The following is a 19,341-nucleotide window of genomic DNA, read 5'->3' on the forward strand; positions in this document are numbered from 1 at the left end:
ACACAAATGGGCATTATACCTTTGCAAAACATTGCACAGCAACTAGATAGAAGGTGTATTGGGGAATTCTGTGTGCGATGGGGGGGGCAGAGGGGCTGTGTTAATCCTCTCCACCCCAACCCCCCAATAGCAAAGAATTTCAACTTTCAGACAAACAACTTCATTTACAAGTGTGTCTCTAATTAGCTGCAGAATTAGTAAAGCAGAGTTTCCCCCCATAGATCGGCCAAACCCCTGAGGGAGGCTGTGGAATAGAGAGAATCGCATTTCCAATTATTTTGTTGAATTGCTAATTTAGTTATTGTGCCTGGCGTAATTGTGATGGGTATTGGGTGTGCAATTCAATTTGTTTTAAATATTTGTGGGAAGGCTGATCAGTAATGGAGCTGACCTATTTCATGGCCCAAATTGAGAGAAGAGACTAAAACAAAAAACAGCTACAAAGCCACAGTTTGTCTCAGTTTTTATTTTGATGTCTCTCATCCCTCTTAAGACTGTTGATGCAACAAAAGGTTTACATTAAAAGATGATGGCACTTTGATCTTGGGCTTTTGAGAGCTTACGGCTTTGGTACTTCTTTTCTTGGCATTTTAATGTGTAGATATTTTAGGCTAAAGAGTTTTAAATGTGTTTCTGGAGTTCAGCAGGGTCCGTCCCCCATTATATTATGTTTGTTAAGGTGATTTAGGTTTTTAACTATCAGGGTTCTGGTTTGAGAAATGCATGAAAAGTAACTGCTGGAGCTGGGTTTGCTACCATGGTCCAATTTAACATCACACGAGTACTCACCTTCAGCGTGGGGACCGTCTGAAAGGTGTTTGTGTTCACCGCGCTCCCGGGCTGGCAGGGGCCACCCTTCAACCAAAGGTCCTGGCCGTTTGTTTCTGGCAGGCTCCTGCTGAGCTCCCTGCCTAGTAACAGCTCCGGGGAGAGGGTTCATGGACGTTCTCCCACCACCCTCAGAGGCAATCGCTGGGGCTGGGTTTTTTTCCTTTCTGTTTGTTTCAGTCACTATAATGTTAAGCAAATACATCCATGGAGGAGGAACAGGACTCGCTAATGGCTCACTGGGATAGCGGCTGTGGCTGGGAGTTACACCCCGAGCCTTGAGCAGAGACCAGAGCCCACGGTGGGACGAGGAGCTGGTCCTTCTGCCCCGGCACCCGTGGCTCCAGCACGGCTCAGTGCCGACGGTCCAGCTCCTCCCGCTGCCGAGGATGCGAAGTGGACATGATGAGGCTCCAGGAAAGGTAAATACTCAGGTTTTCTCTGGCTGGCTGAGGTTTTGCCCTGTGGGGTTACATCTCAGAAGGTTTATTTCAAACATCTGCAGAGTCTGACCACGGGTAGGAACAAGAGCGGCAACAGGGGCCTGGCGAGAGGCAGTGTTTTGTGATGAGCCCGAGCAGCTCAGGCGAGGGGCACAGCCGAGACCACAAGGCACTCTGGATCCATCCTCCCAGCGTCGGCAGCCACCAGACCTCGTTCCGAGAGGTGCCGCATAAGACTCCTTGCTCCGTCCTTAAGGAGAAGCAGAGCTCCCCGAGGGGTGCTCAGGACAAGGGGTGACAGATTTCCACTCCCGGCAATGGAGATGTAATTCATTCTTTTTATTAAAAGAAATTGAGGTAAGTGAAATAACTTCAGCACCAGCGAGAACTGTATGTACCGAGGGTGGTTTCCCGGCCGCCCCTGCCCCGCTGGGTAACCGAACCGCAAGCCTGTGGCACCGGCACACAGCCGGGACTGGGGGAGAACAGCTGGGACGTCGGCCGGTGACGCTGCCACGGTGCGCCGGCAGGCTCGGACCTCCACAGGGCTCACAAGGCTAGTGCCGGACTCTGACTTCAGACCAGCTCCCACGTTTCCCTAATGGCTGGGGTTTTTTTGGAGCTATTTTACCCCCAAATTAAGTGGACCCTGACCCAGTGCCTGTAACACTGAAACAGAGGGGTCTGCTCTTGCCCAGCACACAAGAGACCTTGGCAGCTCCCACCCCAAGCAGTGTGCGCTGGGACATTTCCCGGAACATCCTGGATAAGGGACTGACTTGTGACACCACTATGTAGGAAATCCTGGTGACAGCGGAGGAGGAGCCCAACGAGTCGCCTGCGCCGCCACGGTGCCCCCTGAGCGGTCCTGCCTGGCTGAGACATTCTCTCCCTGTCCTGTGTGTCCTGCTGCAGCCCACACAGGCATAAGTAAAAGCATCTTTGGAGGTTGTTCAGGGGGCTCTAGTGGAAAAAAAAAGTCTTTTAAATCAAATTAGGATTCTTAACTATTAAGAAAAAGCTAGTCCTTTGGATGACACAGCTCCACTGGCCACGGGCAGGGCTGCGCCGCTGCTGCTCATCCCCTGGGGAGGGGAGCCGTGACCCCCGGTGCTGCACCTCGATTTTACAGGAGCTGTGGCACCGCACGCACAAAGGGCTGCGTTGCAGTTCAGAAGGAAAACAGTACAGGTGTGAGGCACTGGCATCATCATTAATTATTTCTCTCGTAAAAACATCCCTTCTGATTCATGCTATACTAAAAGAGGAATTGTAAAAACTGAAATACTTTTAAGACAATCATTGGTGTAAGCTCTCCAGTACTACTCAGACTAAGTTCCGTAACCCCCGTATTAGGGGTTGACGGTGCTTCACCCCAGAGTTCCAGCTTCTCTGATCTTTTATTACGGTCAGGAGGCCCATGAAAACAAAAAAGGGTAGAAATAAGCCAGGGACCTGGGCTGGGGTCAGCCTGCAGTGATCTGCGCTGCTGCCACACCTCTGACCTGGGCAGCCTGGCTCAGTGCCGGCGCTGCACTTACCTGCCGAACATCCACTGGGGACAATTATTCCTGACCGGCTGCAAAGAGTGACCATTGGAACGGGTAAAAAAAGTCAGCTGGTGCTAAGGAAGGGGATTACCAAAAACAACTGTTCTTATATTTCCGTCTTCCCACGGGAATAACGGCAGTCCCTTCCCCCAGCCGCGCACCAGGGCCACGCAAGTGCAGGCAGCTCCGCTCGAGCCAGCTCCGGGGCAGAGGTGGGCGATGGAGAAAAACTTCGCTCAGATGCATTAGACTGAGATTTCCTTTCGCAGTTCTAACCCCATTGGTGTATTTGACTCTGTCCTTTCCCCTCCCTTACCCTGGCAGGCTGTATCTGCTTTCTGCTCCAGTTACCTACTCATATGAAAGGGATTAGCACTTACATGAAGTATATGCAATGTGGGGCAGCCCCATGTCTGTTATCCCTCAAAATAAGTAGGGAAGGAAGAGCAGAAATGGCTCAGCAGCTGCATTTTGGTCTCTTTTACCTTCTCCTAGAAGCGCCTTTCATGCAGTTTACTGACCTGTTCTAAAGGAATTGGGCACAAAAGCAAAGCCAGCGGGGATTTAGCCTCCGAAATCCTGCCCCCGCCACCTTCACAGTTCCTGGCAAGCCCAGGAGCCTTCCCCACAGCCTGCCCGGGGCGTGGGGACAGCACTGGCCGCACCAGCTTAAACGTTACTTTAGTAGTAGAGGAAAAACAGCAAGACAGACGTTTGAAATACAAATCACCACTGGCTGACAGAGACGAGAGGCCTGGCTCGGTGGTGGGCTCCACTCACCCACAGGGCGCCAGGCGGGAGGATCTTGGGCTCCCACCCGCTCCTGGGAGGCAGAGCCCGGCCTCGGCTGCAGCAATGCTCTCGCAGGGTGTAACATTGGCACTTGTCAGCACAAAGCTGCCGCTACCAGGCGGGGTGTGAAAAGAGAAGCAGGCAGGGGCACAGGGGCGTTGTTAATTTAAACGAGCCCCTGCTTTGCTATGCCAAGACCTCACGGTACCGGAGCACCCTTCATTGCCTGGCTGTAGCGCTTTCGGGTGGCAGCCGAACAGCGAACTGATGCACTGGTCCAGTCACGCTTTGTTAAATAAATAAGGTACAGTTAGACAGCTGTAACTCAATTCCGCAGGCGCTTGTGTTTATACATTTTCCTCGTGTCTCTGGCCAAAGAACACACTTCCTCTGGTCAGTCTGATTTGAAAAAATAAAAATGTCACTCTTCCAGCGTTTCCCTGAGCCTCCCCGTCTCGGTACAGTGGTCGCAGTCGAGCAGACAAAGGGCAATTCTGAGCTTTTTTTTTTTTTTCCCCTCCACTGTACCGGGCAGGGGGGAGTGTGGGAAATCGATGCTCTTACGTCGAAGAAGGCGAGTCCATTGTGGAGAGGATCCGCACGATCTCGGCTCGCTGGGTGGGTGATATATGCTGGGTCATGTGCACTATCGAATCCATGGCAACCTCCGGATTGGCCTGGACCAGGCTGGAAAGAGGCGAGAGTTAAGTGACGGCAGCCCCGACACTCGCACCCGAGCGTGTCCGACAGCTCCCCGTCAGGCCCAGGGGGGAGGACTGAAATATGGGGTCTTTAAGAGAGACTGGACGAGGCAGCAGGCACTTGTGTGAACTGACTCCGAGCAGCACAAGAGCTGTGCTCGCTTGGAGGCCCTTGTGCCACTCAATTTGCTGGTGGCAGACCTGCTCAGACACGGATGGAGGCTGAAATCCCGCGAGGCCGGACCATGTGGACCCAGGGCAGACATGGGGAGGCCAGGAGCTCTGGAGCGTGCCCTGATCCCACCAGCAGCACCTTCAGAGGCTGCTGAGAGCACCCACGTCTCCCCCTCCCAGATGTTGCAGAGCCCTGTCCGCTGTAGCACAGATGGAGAAACTGGTGGAAATGACGGGAAGAGACGCCCTACGGAGTCAGACACGGGACACAGAAACCAGCGGAGCTTTACTCCACAGGTTGGTGCCCTCCCCCAGCTCTGCTGTCTCAGAGGCAAAGCTGCTCTAAGAGACCTCTAGCCTCAGACATAAAAATTATCAGAGTTAGATCTGTTCAAGTCTAGCAAAAAGTGTTTGGCTCACGAGGCTGGATGAATGTCTGTGCAGCCGCGCACAGTAACTCTTACAAGCAGGAGGAACAGATACTCTACCAATGTTTTAGTATTTGGGGGGTTTATTTGGTGTACTTCTAAAAAGCAATCGAAGGGAACTGGGCATTTTATGACATTGAGCACAGAAGAAACTAGGTAGCTTGCCTGGAAAGTCTGGGGCTAGAAAAAATAAAGGGAAGGAAGCTGGAAGGATATTCTGGCCTTGTGTGGTCAACACACCACTTTGATAGCGGCAGCCCAGCTCAGAGATTTGCCTTCTCTCCCTGCTTCACGCAGTATGCGGCCCTCTAAAATAATTTTCCATAATCCGTGTCAAATGGAGAAAAGACACATTAGCAGTGAAATTTCTGTGCCCTGGCTCTTCACGGCTCCTGTTTCAGTAAAGGGTGGGCATGGCCAGGGAGGTTTGGGTACTGCTGGATTAGATCTCCACTCTGCTGGTTTGTGATTTTGCTCAAGGCACCTGCACGTACAGTAGCACTACAGCCTGGGCAGGAGGACCAGGAGATGTAGACTTTGTACAAATCCCTCTGTTTCACAGTAGCTCCACATTTGCCCCTGTATTTGCATTTCCAAAGGAAACTGCATCTCCACACACTCCTTATGTGTTTGCCACACAATGTGAAATGCGTGCGGAACTGATGGATCCACTTTCCTCAGCCGGGGAGGCACACGTGGCCAGGATCAGAGCCTGAACTTTTTAAAATCCCTGTTCTGCAGGGGCAGAGCGTGCGTACTTGGCTTACCTCCGTATCTGTTTGAGGATGTAGTCCCTCGAGATGTATTTGATGTTTTCATCCACAACTGAGCGAACGCCTTCTTCTTCCGTCAGCTGTTTTTCCAGCCACTCCACCAGGTCCTTATTACTGTCCCATAAGTACGCCTGCAAACAAACCGCACGTGTCACCCGGCGGGCCCCAGTGCTGTGCACGCTCCCGCTCCCCACATACCGTTCCCGAAATTTAACTCGCGATTATTGGCAGCCATGGGTAAAACATTTGGCTGGCAGCCCTCTGTGGTTTTCCCAGTGTGTGTGGCTTTTACAAACACAACTAACAATTAGCAAAAGTCAAAAGACGATATATTTCTTTTGCATTTCCTTCCATAAACGTGACTAAAGGGGAACCACGGAGGCAGCAGTGCTGCCAGTGGCTGCTGCTAAACTAGCTGCATCAGCCCCAGAAGCTGTCCCAGCTAAAATCCCAGTTTCCTTCTGTGGTCAGATGCCCAACTCTTGGTGAAATATGACTGACCCTGAGGTGAGGGCAGGGGTGGTCAGAGGTGCAGCTGATCTGGGGCTTCTCCCAGTGCTAAGCTGACATGGGACCCACGAGTCCCCATCACCTAAGACTAACCTGGTGTTAGTGTCCCCCAATAATCATGGGATCCCTGATCCAGCCCAGAAACCAAACAGCCTCTTCAGCAGGTGTGTGCACTGCAGAGGAGGTCGGGGTGTCCACATCCCTGAAAAGCCTTGGCAACAAAACCCTTTTTTTCTTTTGCAAGATCATTTCACCTGATATTTGCTAGGTAGTTGACTACATAATAATTCAGGAGTGTGTTAGATGCCTAATAGCCTTCTCGCTCCTCTCTTCTCTCATTTTCTTTACAAATCATTTAAGAATCGTTTTGTTAATGGTTTCCGGAAAAGCAAGTACCGCCATTAGCACTCATTCATATTTATGTCATTTTATTTGGGTAATTAAACACAAAGCTCGTCATTTAAAGGTGCACTATCCTTCTCTGTTATCACTAACGAAGTCAAAGTCAGAATGACAATGAGCTCAATGCAGTAATGCACTGTGGGGCCGAGCGGGCACCCTCCCGGCGCGGGCGCAGACCCCAGCATCCGAGGGCAGCAGAGCAACCACTGCTCCACCTGGGAACCGTAAACACCTTTGATCCTCGTGCTGCCTCTGTGGCCTGACTGGGAGCAGGGAGATTTCAGGGGCTGGCCCGGGAGCGGGCGGCAGAAGCACACGATGGATGTTTGCACCCAAAGGTGAAGCCTCGGTGTGTGGGGGGCAGCGCGTTTTGGAAAGGCCCTGGAAACCCCTGGAGCAGTAGCAGTGAAGCCAGCAGAACGCCTCCCCTACCAGGACTCTACTTCACTGCACGCGGTGGGTTCCTCCAGCCAGCCACGCCGTCTGAGGCAGCGTCTCACCTCTCCCACTCTCCCAACAGAGCGACGCCTGCGCCTCGACAGCCGCCAGCCCGTTACAAGCCTTTGCAAAGCTGATTTCCCCCTGTCCTTGCCAATACTAGAGAGGAGTGCAAAGGCAGCACTCGCACTGATGAGCCTTCTCACTGCTCACCCTTTATTTACATATTTATCAGTTTCCAAAGTCCAAGAAATTGTTTCTCTCTTCCCTGGGACTCTCACAAGCAGCGCTCCTTCCCCGTGTTGACGAAGGTGTTATTGCACCCACGGGTGAGAGCCGGCACTGCCGTGAGGAAGCCCAAAGTGCAGATCCTATTCCAGTCCCCAGCGTCGGTCCTGCCTGACACACTTTAGTAAGAAACCAAGATTTTTTTTTCTTTAACATTACACCTATGATGATTGTCTTAAATCAGTGATGTCATTTCAACCTCAAGATTTTGCTTATTCCATTGTTTTTTCTTCTTATTATTTTAAACTCGTTAGGTTTTGCTCCTTGCTTCTGCCCCTAGACATGACAGAAATGCTCCCTGCATACTAAGTAGGGCACTTAGGAAGATTTCAGGGAAGGGAAAAAAAAACCCAAGAAGCTGCCTTACGGTTGCAGACCTGCATAAAGCTAGATTTACCCAAGAATCCCAAAGCTTTTAGTTTAGGAGAATATTTAATACTCTTATTAATCATTTTTAATCCGTTTGCTTTTAATTAAGAAACAGCATGATGCTTTCCTATCAACATATGCCAGGGAGCAGATTAATTGTGGCTTAAGATAACTCTCCTTGATTGGTGTAATGTATTAGCTAACGAGATGCCAGCTTTTAAAGACGCTCAGACACTACCTTGGAAAGCCTGCTGCCCTCCAGAGAACACTTCCCCCCCCTTTTCTGGAACCCCTGAGTGTTTGTGGCTTTAAAAATAGAATAAAATAAAATAAAATAAAGTAAAATGCTCAGATTGGAGGACTGTGACAAAAACAACCTAAGAGCAGCTCCAGAGATTGCTCTTCAAAGATCTTCAGAGTTTTAGCACAATTAAAAACGAAATCCTCAGCACAGCTATCAGATGAGGACTGCGGACGGTGCGAAGGTGACCCCTCACCCCAAACCCTGGCAGTTAGATCTTACAGCTGATCTGCATCCCTGCCTTTGACAGCATGCCGTGCCGTGTGGCGTTAAAGCACTGCGCAACCCGGGGGACGCGGGACACTTGGCAGAAGAATGGCAGGGGCTCTCCTGGGCTGAGTCGTGGCAATGGTGACAGACTGCCAGGCACGTGCGATCTGTCCCCACCATCTCTAAGTTTGTGGCCCGGGGAAAGGGAAGGAAGGCGAGGGCAGCCCAGGGGAAAGGGGGACAGTATGGCCATGGTCTGCCCTGCAAGCAGCAGGGCAGGTAGGTAACATAGGCTGGCTGTACATCTGCTGGACGGAACATCTGGATACAAGCAGTGAATCCCCACACCCTTCTCAGTGTCAGTGGGATAGAGCAGGATTGAGGATATTACTCAGTAAAAAAGAATAATTAAAAATAAAATAAAAATCCTGCTTCCACATCACAGAGGATCCCAAGGGTATGCAGGGGCTGGTCTGCACAGCTAGGACAGCTCCTCCGTAACAGCCTCTGTAACCGCAAGCAGCTCCGCAGTGCTATTTTAGGCACGCTGTGCACAGAAACAAGGAGATGAAGATATTCAGGGCTGGTGTATAGAGCGTGTGTTGTGACTCCTGGGATTTCTGCTGCCAGTTCTGCCAGACAGCAGCACCTCTGCGCAGTCTTCTTCCCACACACTGCCCTGCCTCGCTCTGCTGAGCGAGCTGTTCGTCTTTGTAAGATTTTCATATCAATGGTGCTACATGCTTGGGGAAAAAACCTGTTTTGCTTTTCTGGCCTGCTATAAAAAGCGTCCCCATAAAACAATTCATGACCTGGAACATTACTCAGAAGTTCTCTTTCATCACCTAAAATGTTTGTGGACATTACAATTAAAAACAGAGATCAAACTCCACCTGGGAGAACTTCACTGAACTTAAGCCCAGGAAAGAGGTGAAATTGCTTTTTCATTTACCTTCACTGTCCCTTCAACTTCCACAAACCAGCGTCTCAGCATAGCCTGGATCTGCCCATCAGTCAGCTCAGGATTGGCATCATGGATCTTCTTTTTTACCACATCTTCTAGAAGAAGACGTCTTAATCTCCAGTAGAAGAAGGTACGGGAAGTTTTCCAGTCTAGAATGTCCTGCCCAAGACATAAGTGGAGAAGGAGAAATGAGTGAGGGACAACATTTATGTGGAGAAATATATATGCCCCATTCCCAATGGCAAAAAAAGGCTTACACTCGTTATATACTTAGTTATACCGCTTACACAAGAGAAATACAAAGACTCCTACGTCTGAGCTTTGAAGACTTCCACCCTGTCATACCATTCAGTCACCAGAAGCTACATCCAGCCTCCTTTGTCTCCCAGAAGTCTGCTCCCTTCTGCAAAAAGAGACACAGCTCCCCAGATGAGCAGCACAGCCCAAGACACTCACATCCAAGGGGAGAGGGAACTAGGAAAATCTAATTGTCCAGGGTTCAAACCCTGACATGACAGCTGGCCTTCAGCTATGCCGTTATAGCCCTTCCCATCACTGAGGGTCCCCACGGGTACAGGCTCACCACGTTCCCTGCCTTCCCCTTCTGCCAGGGCAGACTGCAATGTGCTCTGTGGGGTTTTTGATGTGGTCGCTAATGACCAACCGGCAAAGCCCAGAAAATGTGGGGTCTCAAATGGACACGGATCAGGTAAAGGTGCTAGAAAACATGATGTGCTTGTGTTCTGGGGCCAGAAAACAGCTGGCGGGTGGAGAGGGTTTGCTCCTGTGGCAAGAGTCATTGGGGCAGAGGTTTATTTGCAGCCCCGCCGGATGACAAGTTCCTCTGATCCTGCTGCCTCCAGCAGCAGCTTGCCCCACTGAGGGCAAACCCTCCAGCTATGTCCCCAAGGAAAGCTCCATGATACTCACAGTTATGACACCCTTCTCCTGCATCCGGCCGGGTGTGTCGTGCAAGTCAGCAAACTGCATGGCTACCTGGTGGTAAATGGGAATCAGGAATTCCTCCCGCTCCTTTAGCTTGGTCTCCAGCTCTTTTCGGTCAGCAGGGCTCAGCTCGGGGGTACCTGCAAGCAGGCATAGCCACACATCAGAGACCTTTGACAGGGTAAAACAGAGGGGTGTACAAAGGACTGCTGCACGGAGGAAAGGCAAGCAGCTCTGGACAGTCCAGAGGGAGAATGGAACTTTCTTCTGTTCCTGCGTACAGGCAAAACCCAGACTGTATTTGGCCAGGACAAACACCAGACCATCAGCTCCCAGCAATGCCAAGCAGAGTCTTGAGTCAAATGTAAGTGTTCCAGCCCAGATTTCCTGCCACCGATATTCAGCAAGAGCTTCAAAGGAGTTTTCACCATGGAAACTATTCCATTTAAATGCCAATGAGCTGAACCATCAATTAAGTGACATTTACTGGACTTACTCCTAAAAAAGAGTAATGTCCCAACACGCAGTTCATTTAGCAAGAAACATGGACAATGTAAAACCACCTACACAATTTCAAGTTTTCCTGCAGGCTGGTTCCTGCCAGTAGCTGTTAGAGCCACTGCCTCATTAAGGAAAACACACAAGTTAGGCTAGAGACGCCAAAACCGCTCACATTCAGTTTACCAGCGATCAGCACACACTAGTCTCAACCACGGACTACCATGATGGACAAGAATAAAACTGTGTCAAGAAGATAATGTCCAGTAGAGTTCATAATTTTTAATTTATTTTATAACATTCAGCCCAGATGAAATTGACTTTGATTAAAACAAAAACACGCGTTAAACAGTTTCTGATTAATTTTGGAATTGCCTGACCCAGACTAAGCCAGGCAAGGGGAAACGCATCGTGCTGTGGAGACACATCGCAGCTCCTGCCACTTCCTGCAGCAGAACAAGGTGCTCCTTCCCGCAGCTGCCCCTTTATCAAACCAAGAATGTAAATCCCCTCTTCTCCCTCTAACAGGCCACAGGGAACATAACCATAAGTGCAACTCTACTGAACCTACAGTAATTTACACCAGGTCAAAGTTGGCCCAGAAGTAGGTTGATGCTTCTCCTACACTGCCTCACCAAAATATGTGCAAGAGGTCCTTGTGCAGAGGCAGACTATTTAGAGCCAATCTTAGTTCAATTTAAGCAAAGATTGCAATCTGAGCCAAATTATACGGTACTGGATACTCTGCTGAATTGTGCCATTTTTTAACCTCCCACCCACACCAGAAGCTCTGGTTGCAAGTTCACAGCCTCCGAGACAGCTGCCTCCCATCCCGCCTCCCCTTTTAAAGCTGAGGTCGCTGGCAATCTGAAGCCGGGTCATGGACAAGTCTTGTTCCAAGCACTGGTGGGTTGTAACATTCAACTATCCTACAGCACCTTCCATTCAAATGTTAATATAACCGCCCACGCGCCTGGGAGACATGCAAGCACGATTGCGTCTTCAGTGTACAGAGGGGAGCTGAGATATAAAACAAAGAGGCGTCCTACCCAGTAGCACAAGAAGTCAACGGGAGAACCTGGAACAAAAGCTGGTGCCGTGATTCAGCCGGAGGACAATGGTTCTTCCCTTGTTATCTTGTAGGCTGAGTATCATGACTGCATTTTGTGGTGTGTGAACACTACCGAGCTTTTTTTGGTTTTAATCTTTATCGTTTGCAAAGGAATGTCAATGGGATTAAGTGCAACATCTACCCTTACATCAACACCTATTGTTAAACTGCCACGCTTCCAGGCTGGGTGACATGGAAAGCAATGGCTGGGGAGAGGCAGGCGGACAGCTGAGCAACGGGGGTCCTCAGCAGCTCCACAGCCACAGTCCAGTCTGACAACCGCAGGCTCTGGAATTGCAGCAGGAAGCCAGAGCAATCCAAGTCCCTCCCAACAAAACCAGATGAAATTAGCGGGCAGAAGCTTTATGAAAACCCCAACAACAGGGAACACTTTCACACAGCGCAAAATCAAATGGTAGGACTCATTGCCACAGGAGGTCCTGACTACCAAAAGTACAAATGGGCTCACAGAAAGTGATCAGATAAATTCATGCAAGGGAAGTCCATCGCAGGCTTCTAAGCACAAAGATGCAGATATAAATCTGTTCTCAGGAAGCCTCTAAACCACAGGACTGCTGAAAGCTGAGAGGGCATCCTGGGGAAAGCATCACACTGCATTTGCACGATGCTTCTACTCTTTCCCTGAGCATCCATGGCTGACCTCCCACAGACAGGATGATCCACGGCTGATGGACCAAAGGGCCGAGCACCCCAGTGGCTCTCACCGGTGGGTGCAGCACCGCAGCAGCTCATGCACAGCACCGTGACACCAGGGCTTTGGCTCAGACCCACCTTCAGGGGCCCACTGCATGCAGGCCCTGTTCTTTTCTACTTTGCACTACCTATGTTTTCATTTCCTTTCAGAGTTTCTCTTCCAAGTCAGAACAGGTTTGCGCACACGCACACACACACACATTTCCAAGACACAGGCCAGCCATACAATGATTCTTTCTAGGGAAGGCATGTTTTTATGTGCCTACCAATATAAATGTTATCTAACCTTTCAAATGCTAGTAAGAAGGTTTTAATTAAGAGAAGCTACTCTTATAACCTTCAGAATAAAAAATTATATATATTTATCCATGTTAAATTCACAGGCTCCTACACATCCCTGTTTTAAATGGCAATGCATGCACTTAAGCCAGTAATGCTCATGTATTCTGGCCTATCTGCCACACTCACAGTGTACAGTCAAACCAGCCAGGCCCAGTAATGATTTAGGTGAGATTAACAAATATGTCAATGTCTATTTTCTGCTTAATTTAAAAGCAGCGTCTATAAAGATTTTTGACTTCTGAACCCTGTTCTCCTGGAAGAAAGAAGGTAACAATGAGGAGGGGGGATAAAGAGTGATTATCCCATCATCGATCGTTTGTCAGGAGCATTTCTTATTCACTGGACTATTGTAAAAAGCTAAGCTCTCGATCAATCCTGTAAGCCCCCTGTACAATTAAATATCTTGGAATGGTTTTCTTTCTTTCCTAGTCAGATCTTGAGGCCTCAGGGTTTTTCAGAAAGCTAGGGCTTTATTTATTTATTTCTTGGAAAAAGAAGTCTCCTTCCACAAATCTTATACTGGCAAGGAGAGGGGAGTTAAAATATGGGATTCCTTTGCTCTAAAGGTACTTGACAGTTAATGAAACTGTTAAAGTTTAAATCATAGGAACATTATAGACCTCTAGGTATGGATCGGCTACTAATCAATAGAGAAACAAAAGAAGCAGCACTCTGAAATGGCCACATTACAATGCAAACACAAAGTGTGGCGGGTTTTGGCATGCAGGTGGGGCACGCAGGTAAGACAGGACGACAATTTAAAGGAAGAAGGAACATATGTGTGACCTTCCTAACTTGGCAGGCAGCACAGGACACTTTATAAGGCAGCACTCTAAGTGCCATAAAATGTCACATTTATCTTGGATTGCAGTTTGCTCTGCAGTCTCCAAGTACGCTTCTATCTATATATAGTGCTGGTATGATCACAGCCATTGGCATGATCGGAAAAGGCCAGGTAAATGTCTTAATCCAGCTCTCAACACCTTTAAAGCCTACCCACAGTGGTAAAGGCACCAAGACCTCTTCGTTCTATGGCGTCTTTTCTTTTTTCTTTTTGTTTTTTTTTTTTTTAATCAGTAGGAAAACTGCCTTAAACAAGTTGAAAAAATGCCCTGGGGAAGCAATAACATTGGGGTACCAAAAAGATTAGAGAGTCTCTTCTGAGGTCAAAAGAGCAATATCCAGGGTCTTGCCAAAATGTCCGTCACCATACAAAAATTCCTCATGAACAACAGGCAAGGGATTTGCCCTTGCTAAAACCCTCTGCTCAAACACACCCAGGTTAAACCAACAAAAACTAGTTTAAAACCACACGTAAGAGGTATTTAACCTAAAATGTTCCCAAATACTTCATGGAAGAAGCTGGTAGCTCGTGCCTGTCTCTCTCCCCCATCGTCCCCGCCCTGGCCTTTGCCCATCTCTGCTGTCTCTCTGCAGGGTGACACCAGCCTCCCCATCCAGCTGCTACAGCCAGGCTTTCAGGGTTACAAGCTCTTCCGCGTCCTACAGCCCGTAACAGGTCCCCAAACCTCAGGTATGGCCCCTCAGTACCCCGGTGGCACAGAACAATAAATGCCAAATACTATGGTTGCCAAAACAAGCCCTTTAACCACCCTGCAGAGAAGCACTTCCCGGCCGCTGCAGCAGGGACATGCAGGCGTGCTTTACAGCCCACGATCATGGAGGAAGGCTTCAGAGGAGTTGCCCTCCCCGTGCAGACAAATGGAAAAGCTGCCGCAATAAATCCACAGAGAGACCTCTCCTGTAAAGCGCTCTGATACTGAAGATCAATTTATACTCCTCTCCAAAAGTTAAGGGAAAGCATCATGGCAGGGAAAGCAACATCTAAACTATTTTGATTTGTGCCCCATTAAACAAAAAATCTCCTCTGAAGTAAGCGGCGTTTCCGAGCATCCCCCCAGTGCATGTGCCTGGCAGAGGGAGCCATCGACAGCGCGGTGTCCTGCAGTGACTGCAGCCTGCTGCGGTGGCAGGGCGCGGGCTGCCTTTAATAAAGTTCCTGCCAGACGGAAATGGCTCAGCAGGACCGTGAATCACGGCTTCCCATAACATTTAGTAGCAAAGTGCTTTTTTTAAATATGACCAGTTTAACAGGTTAGACAAAATGACTTCAAGAAATGTTATTGTAGGTTCCCTCTGATTGCAGAAAGCCAGGCAGCTTCTGAATCAATTTGATGGTTTACGGCTTCTAAGCTGTTAAAATGTGGGATTTTCTCCCTCACCCTCGGCACACAGCCTCAGCATGGCCAAGCATTTACTTGCCCATTTTCTTGCCTCTTCTTCAAACATGCATTCAAAGATCTGGGCAAAGCCCAGCATCAAGGCCTCTGACCCAACCGATTCGCGGAGACGGCCCTCACGCTTACTCTCAGGCTCTGCACGCTGAGAATCAGGCAAAGCAGACGGCTTCAACCCAGGTTCCAGCCCATCGCACCTAGCCAGTGACACAGCAGAGGCACGAGTGGTTGGTGAGTGTGAGCGTGCGGAGCGCAGACCCAAGATGCAGCGTCCCCCTCGGCCGCAGCAGCAAGCCTCCTCCTCTGAACGACAAGCCGAGGACGTGCCCATGACCCACCGCTGCAGAGACCAGATGTGACCCTTCCTTTGGTGCCTCCATCCAGACCTCAGTTGCTCACACACACGTTTGACCCTGGCAAATTACCCCACACCCATGATTTTCAAAGATGACTTTTATAACATAAATAGTAGCTATCTTTCCGGACTACAAAGAAGCATTAATAACAATTGATTATCTCAATGGTACAATTACTACAGGCAAATTTGGGGATTTTTTTTTCCCTGGGTAACACCAAAAAATCCACGTTAAGTTCAATTTATCTTGGCATCTGCTTGTGGCCATTCTTTTCAGCAAAGCGGTTAAATCCCACTGCAGCATGTGCTGGAAGGGTCCTTAAGAAATGAACTCTGGAGAAGTACAGCAGTTACTCCGCATCCAATGACATAATTAAATGTCGATTTTTAACCCTGGTTATGACTGTCCCATCTGATTTCTACACCTGCAACAATAATCCTCCTACCTGAATCTCACCTTCTCTTCCTCTGCCTTTAACAAAGCTCTTGCCAGACAAAAATTCAGCAAAGGCAGCAAGAATGCCAATCGTGTCCGGGCTGCCCAGGCAACGCATCTCCCACCCCAGCTGGAGGGAGCCGCTCCAGAGGGGAGAGGGAAGGTCACTCAGAGCCACTCACCTCCCTGGAGAGACAGGCATTTTTGGATTGTCGCTTGTTTCTTTAAATGAGACTGCTTGTAATTGCTTCACTAAATATTCAGTAGGATTTATGTTATAAAGGTGCAATATGAAATAACAGTGAAGGTCACACATGCTCATGACACGGGCTTGAAATATCCTTGTCTATCCTAGCCCTTTCCAACTCTTTGCTCCTAAGGCCTCATATCGGCATCAGAGCAAACAGGCGAAGTGTGGCAGGTACGTAATTCCAAAAAATTCCTATTTTGGAGGAAACATCTACAGCCCTCCTGGGAGGATAGTCAAGATGCCAATTGTCATGAAGGAGCTGACAGAAATCAGTACTTGCTCTTCTAGACTCATGATTGTGAATTAACAACAATTTGAATGCAGCAGCACTTGCATATAGAAGCAGTTACTGGAAATCAGCATCGCCTAAAAAGACAAAGTTAAAATCGCACCGACTGCATTTGTCCAAGACTTCATGAGAGACGGAATCAAACAGCAGTATTTTTCTTAGTTGTTGCTCAAGAAAACAACTGGCATTTTGATTAATTACAACACCGAACAAACAACACACACCCCCCATCCCCCCCCGAAAAGAATTACTAGACTTTAGAGCTGCAATCTAACTCTCCAAGCTAAAGCTTGGAACCAGACAGGTCACAGGGTGGAAGTTTTCAGCCACTCAAGAAACAAGGCTGCATCAGGGCTGTCCCCCAGACACCGGCGGCGAAGTCCTCACCAGCTGGTACAGTCGGGGCCCAGAGGGACCTGCGAGTTCACTCCGGGTACTGCACCCTGGCACGTTTATTTGCAGAGGAACTGCTATGCTAAAGTGGAGTTAGGGGTTCAGTGCTTGAGTGTTCACTCATTATTTGGAAATTTAAGAAAAGTTTTGCACATGCTTTAGCCAAATAAAGTGCGAAGCAAGTCAGAAGCCAGCATCACAGACTGACCTGTGGAAAGTTAAAGGTTGTCTACAGCATCAGTGTTTGTGCAGAAAACAACCACTGCCTCCCACTTCCCAAAGTGCTGCTGTACTACGTGTGGAGCTGTATGCTCCCCCCCCTCGTGCCTTGTACAATGTATACAGACAAATGCAAAATGGGCATATGATTTCAAATAAAATTAAAGATGCATGCCAGCACACAGCCAACTATTTCGCAGGATCAGCTGAAGAGGATAGTCACACTATTACAACATGTATCAGGTGACAAACAGATGCTTCCCTTTTACTACGAGATAAATACCTGATAAGAGAAATGTGAAAATGCAATATCCAAACTCGCTCTAACTGGAGCCGTTTTGCCATTCCTTTCATTCATATTCCACCGAATTTTTGCATACATTACACCGTGCAACTGACACATTACATGCCCAGAATCTGCATGACAAAGCTAATTTTTATTCCACTCCTAAATGTTCTACTCTAATTGTAATAAATAAATAAAATAAAATTGAATCTCCAGATTTTTAACTATGGCCTGAGGCTTGCAATCTGAATCGTTCCTACATTTCTAGGCAATCACCGTTCTCCTTGCACACCTACTCAGTGTGGAAATGTGCTCTTGGGCAGGATAAGGGCTATCCTTTCCTTCCTCACCCTTTGCTCCGCACTGTTTGCTGGTTTGTAATGGCACAACTCTGAGTGACATTTTAATAAAACATGGGGCTAATAAACATTTCAGCAATAGTGCTGGAGAATTGATAATGAACAGATTTATGTCAAATTATTCAGTATCCGCCAGCCTTCTCTGCTCTCACACTCCCCAATCGCAAGTCCAACCCCAGTGTCTCAAGACACCTGGAATGAGACCACAGTCACCCTGTTTCCCCACCCCTCTGCAACAGGCACACGTTTGAGAGCATCTCCCTTTTCCCCCGCTATTCAGCAGCTCCAGGGAGGGATGACAGCCATTCAGGGGTTAAAGAGAGGCAGTGAACCCCCAGCTAATGAGTAAGAATTCAGCAGGCAGTGTAAGATAAATGGAGCTTTCTCTGCTTCTGCTGGAGTCAGCATGAACTGCGGCCCTGCGGCTTGTTTGTGGCAAATGGAGTGCGCGAAATATCAAAGGGCAGTGATCCAGAAGAAGACCGACTTTGACAAATTTTAAATTGGCCAGAAAGAAAACCAGCAAAAAAAAAATTATGCAATTCACTGTGTCCTGCAATCTTGGCTTTCCTGCTATGGTACTGAATTAGTGGCAAAACAACAGCAATGATCGCCCGATGTTGGGAGCAATTTCGAGCCATCTAAGTGAGATGCTTATCAGTGACTGAAGCTTTTAGAGCTCTCTGTATGTACAGTTGTAAGTGACTTGCTCTTGTGTTGCAGTCATTTTAATTAAAGTGTATGGAGTTTGCTGGGAGTAATTACCCTGTAGAGGAAGAGGGGAAAAAAACCCTGAACAGATTCCTGCCTCCTCACATAGCCGTGGCATTGGATTTTTGAGACTGTTGGCAGAAAACTGTATCCCCTCTTTCTCCCTGCATTTTTTTCTGGGGATGCTGATGCAGGTCCCACCGGTGTGATTCAAGGGTGCTCTGGAGGCATCACCACCCTCACCCATCCTGGGTGACGGACCCTCTGGAGGGGCCACCTGACAGTGACTAAGCTCGCGTTGCTCTGCTCCCCCCCTTCCTCCACCGCTTCAGGATTTAAACAGTCTGGCAGCACTCTTTGTCCGCAGCCAGTGACTCTGCTCCTGGGAAAGGATTCATCCAGCAGTTGCCACACAGAAGACACCGTTTCTTTGCAGAGGCAGTAGGCTGGTTTGTTCGTCAGCAGAGCCAGTGCTTGTTATGGTGGAACGAAGGTAAATACTCTCAGAAACAGCGCTCCTGCCGTAGTGCCATTTATCTGCATGGACCTGAGCTGACTGCTCAGCATATTGCCTTCTCTAACCACACATCTGATTTCTCCTTCCCCTGGAGACTCGCGCACTGGAGAGGCAGGTCTCCTGCCTCGGATGCAGAGGTGCAAACACCCGCAGGAGATGCAGCTGTGAGCCCTGACTGCATAAGGAACTCGACTGCAGCCTTTAAACTGTGAAGTGTGAAACACCTTGAGAGAGCATTTGTTGGGACCCTGTGCTGGGTCTCCACGATTTGGTGTGGTCACGCTATCCGTTTGCTCCTACAGGGACACTGTCAAGTCTAACATAGGTCAAAAGTGAGGTTTTGTGAAAAGAGCCTCCTTGCTGCAACTACAAACATTAAAACTGGTTTTTAATTCCAACAGACACAGGCAGACAGAACAACACATCCATCCATCTGGGTATCTGTGTCCGCTCTCTCACGCAGTAACACATGATGTACACGAGCAAG

At 48.7% G+C, this 19,341-nt stretch overlaps 1 protein-coding gene across 14 annotated transcripts in view; it reads right to left on the reverse strand.

Annotated features, from left to right (window-relative positions):
• Positions 1–448: 448 nt before the first annotated feature.
• The window catches only part of ACACA (acetyl-CoA carboxylase alpha), a 153,150-nt gene continuing 134,257 nt past the window's right edge, over positions 449–19,341 (reverse strand). For all 14 annotated transcript variants that reach the window (XM_076354490.1, XM_076354487.1, XM_076354486.1 and 11 more), the window contains 4 exons: positions 10,102–10,256; positions 9,160–9,330; positions 5,684–5,820; positions 449–4,300 (listed from right to left, as the gene is read on the reverse strand). In XM_076354490.1, coding sequence (XP_076210605.1) covers positions 4,174–4,300; positions 5,684–5,820; positions 9,160–9,330; positions 10,102–10,256 — 590 coding nt within the window. In that variant the 3' untranslated portion in view covers positions 449–4,173. The remainder of the gene's footprint in view (positions 4,301–5,683; positions 5,821–9,159; positions 9,331–10,101; positions 10,257–19,341) is intronic.

Source organism: Aptenodytes patagonicus, chromosome 17 (assembly GCF_965638725.1).
Source record: "Aptenodytes patagonicus chromosome 17, bAptPat1.pri.cur, whole genome shotgun sequence".
Taxonomy (NCBI): Eukaryota; Metazoa; Chordata; class Aves; order Sphenisciformes; family Spheniscidae; genus Aptenodytes; species Aptenodytes patagonicus.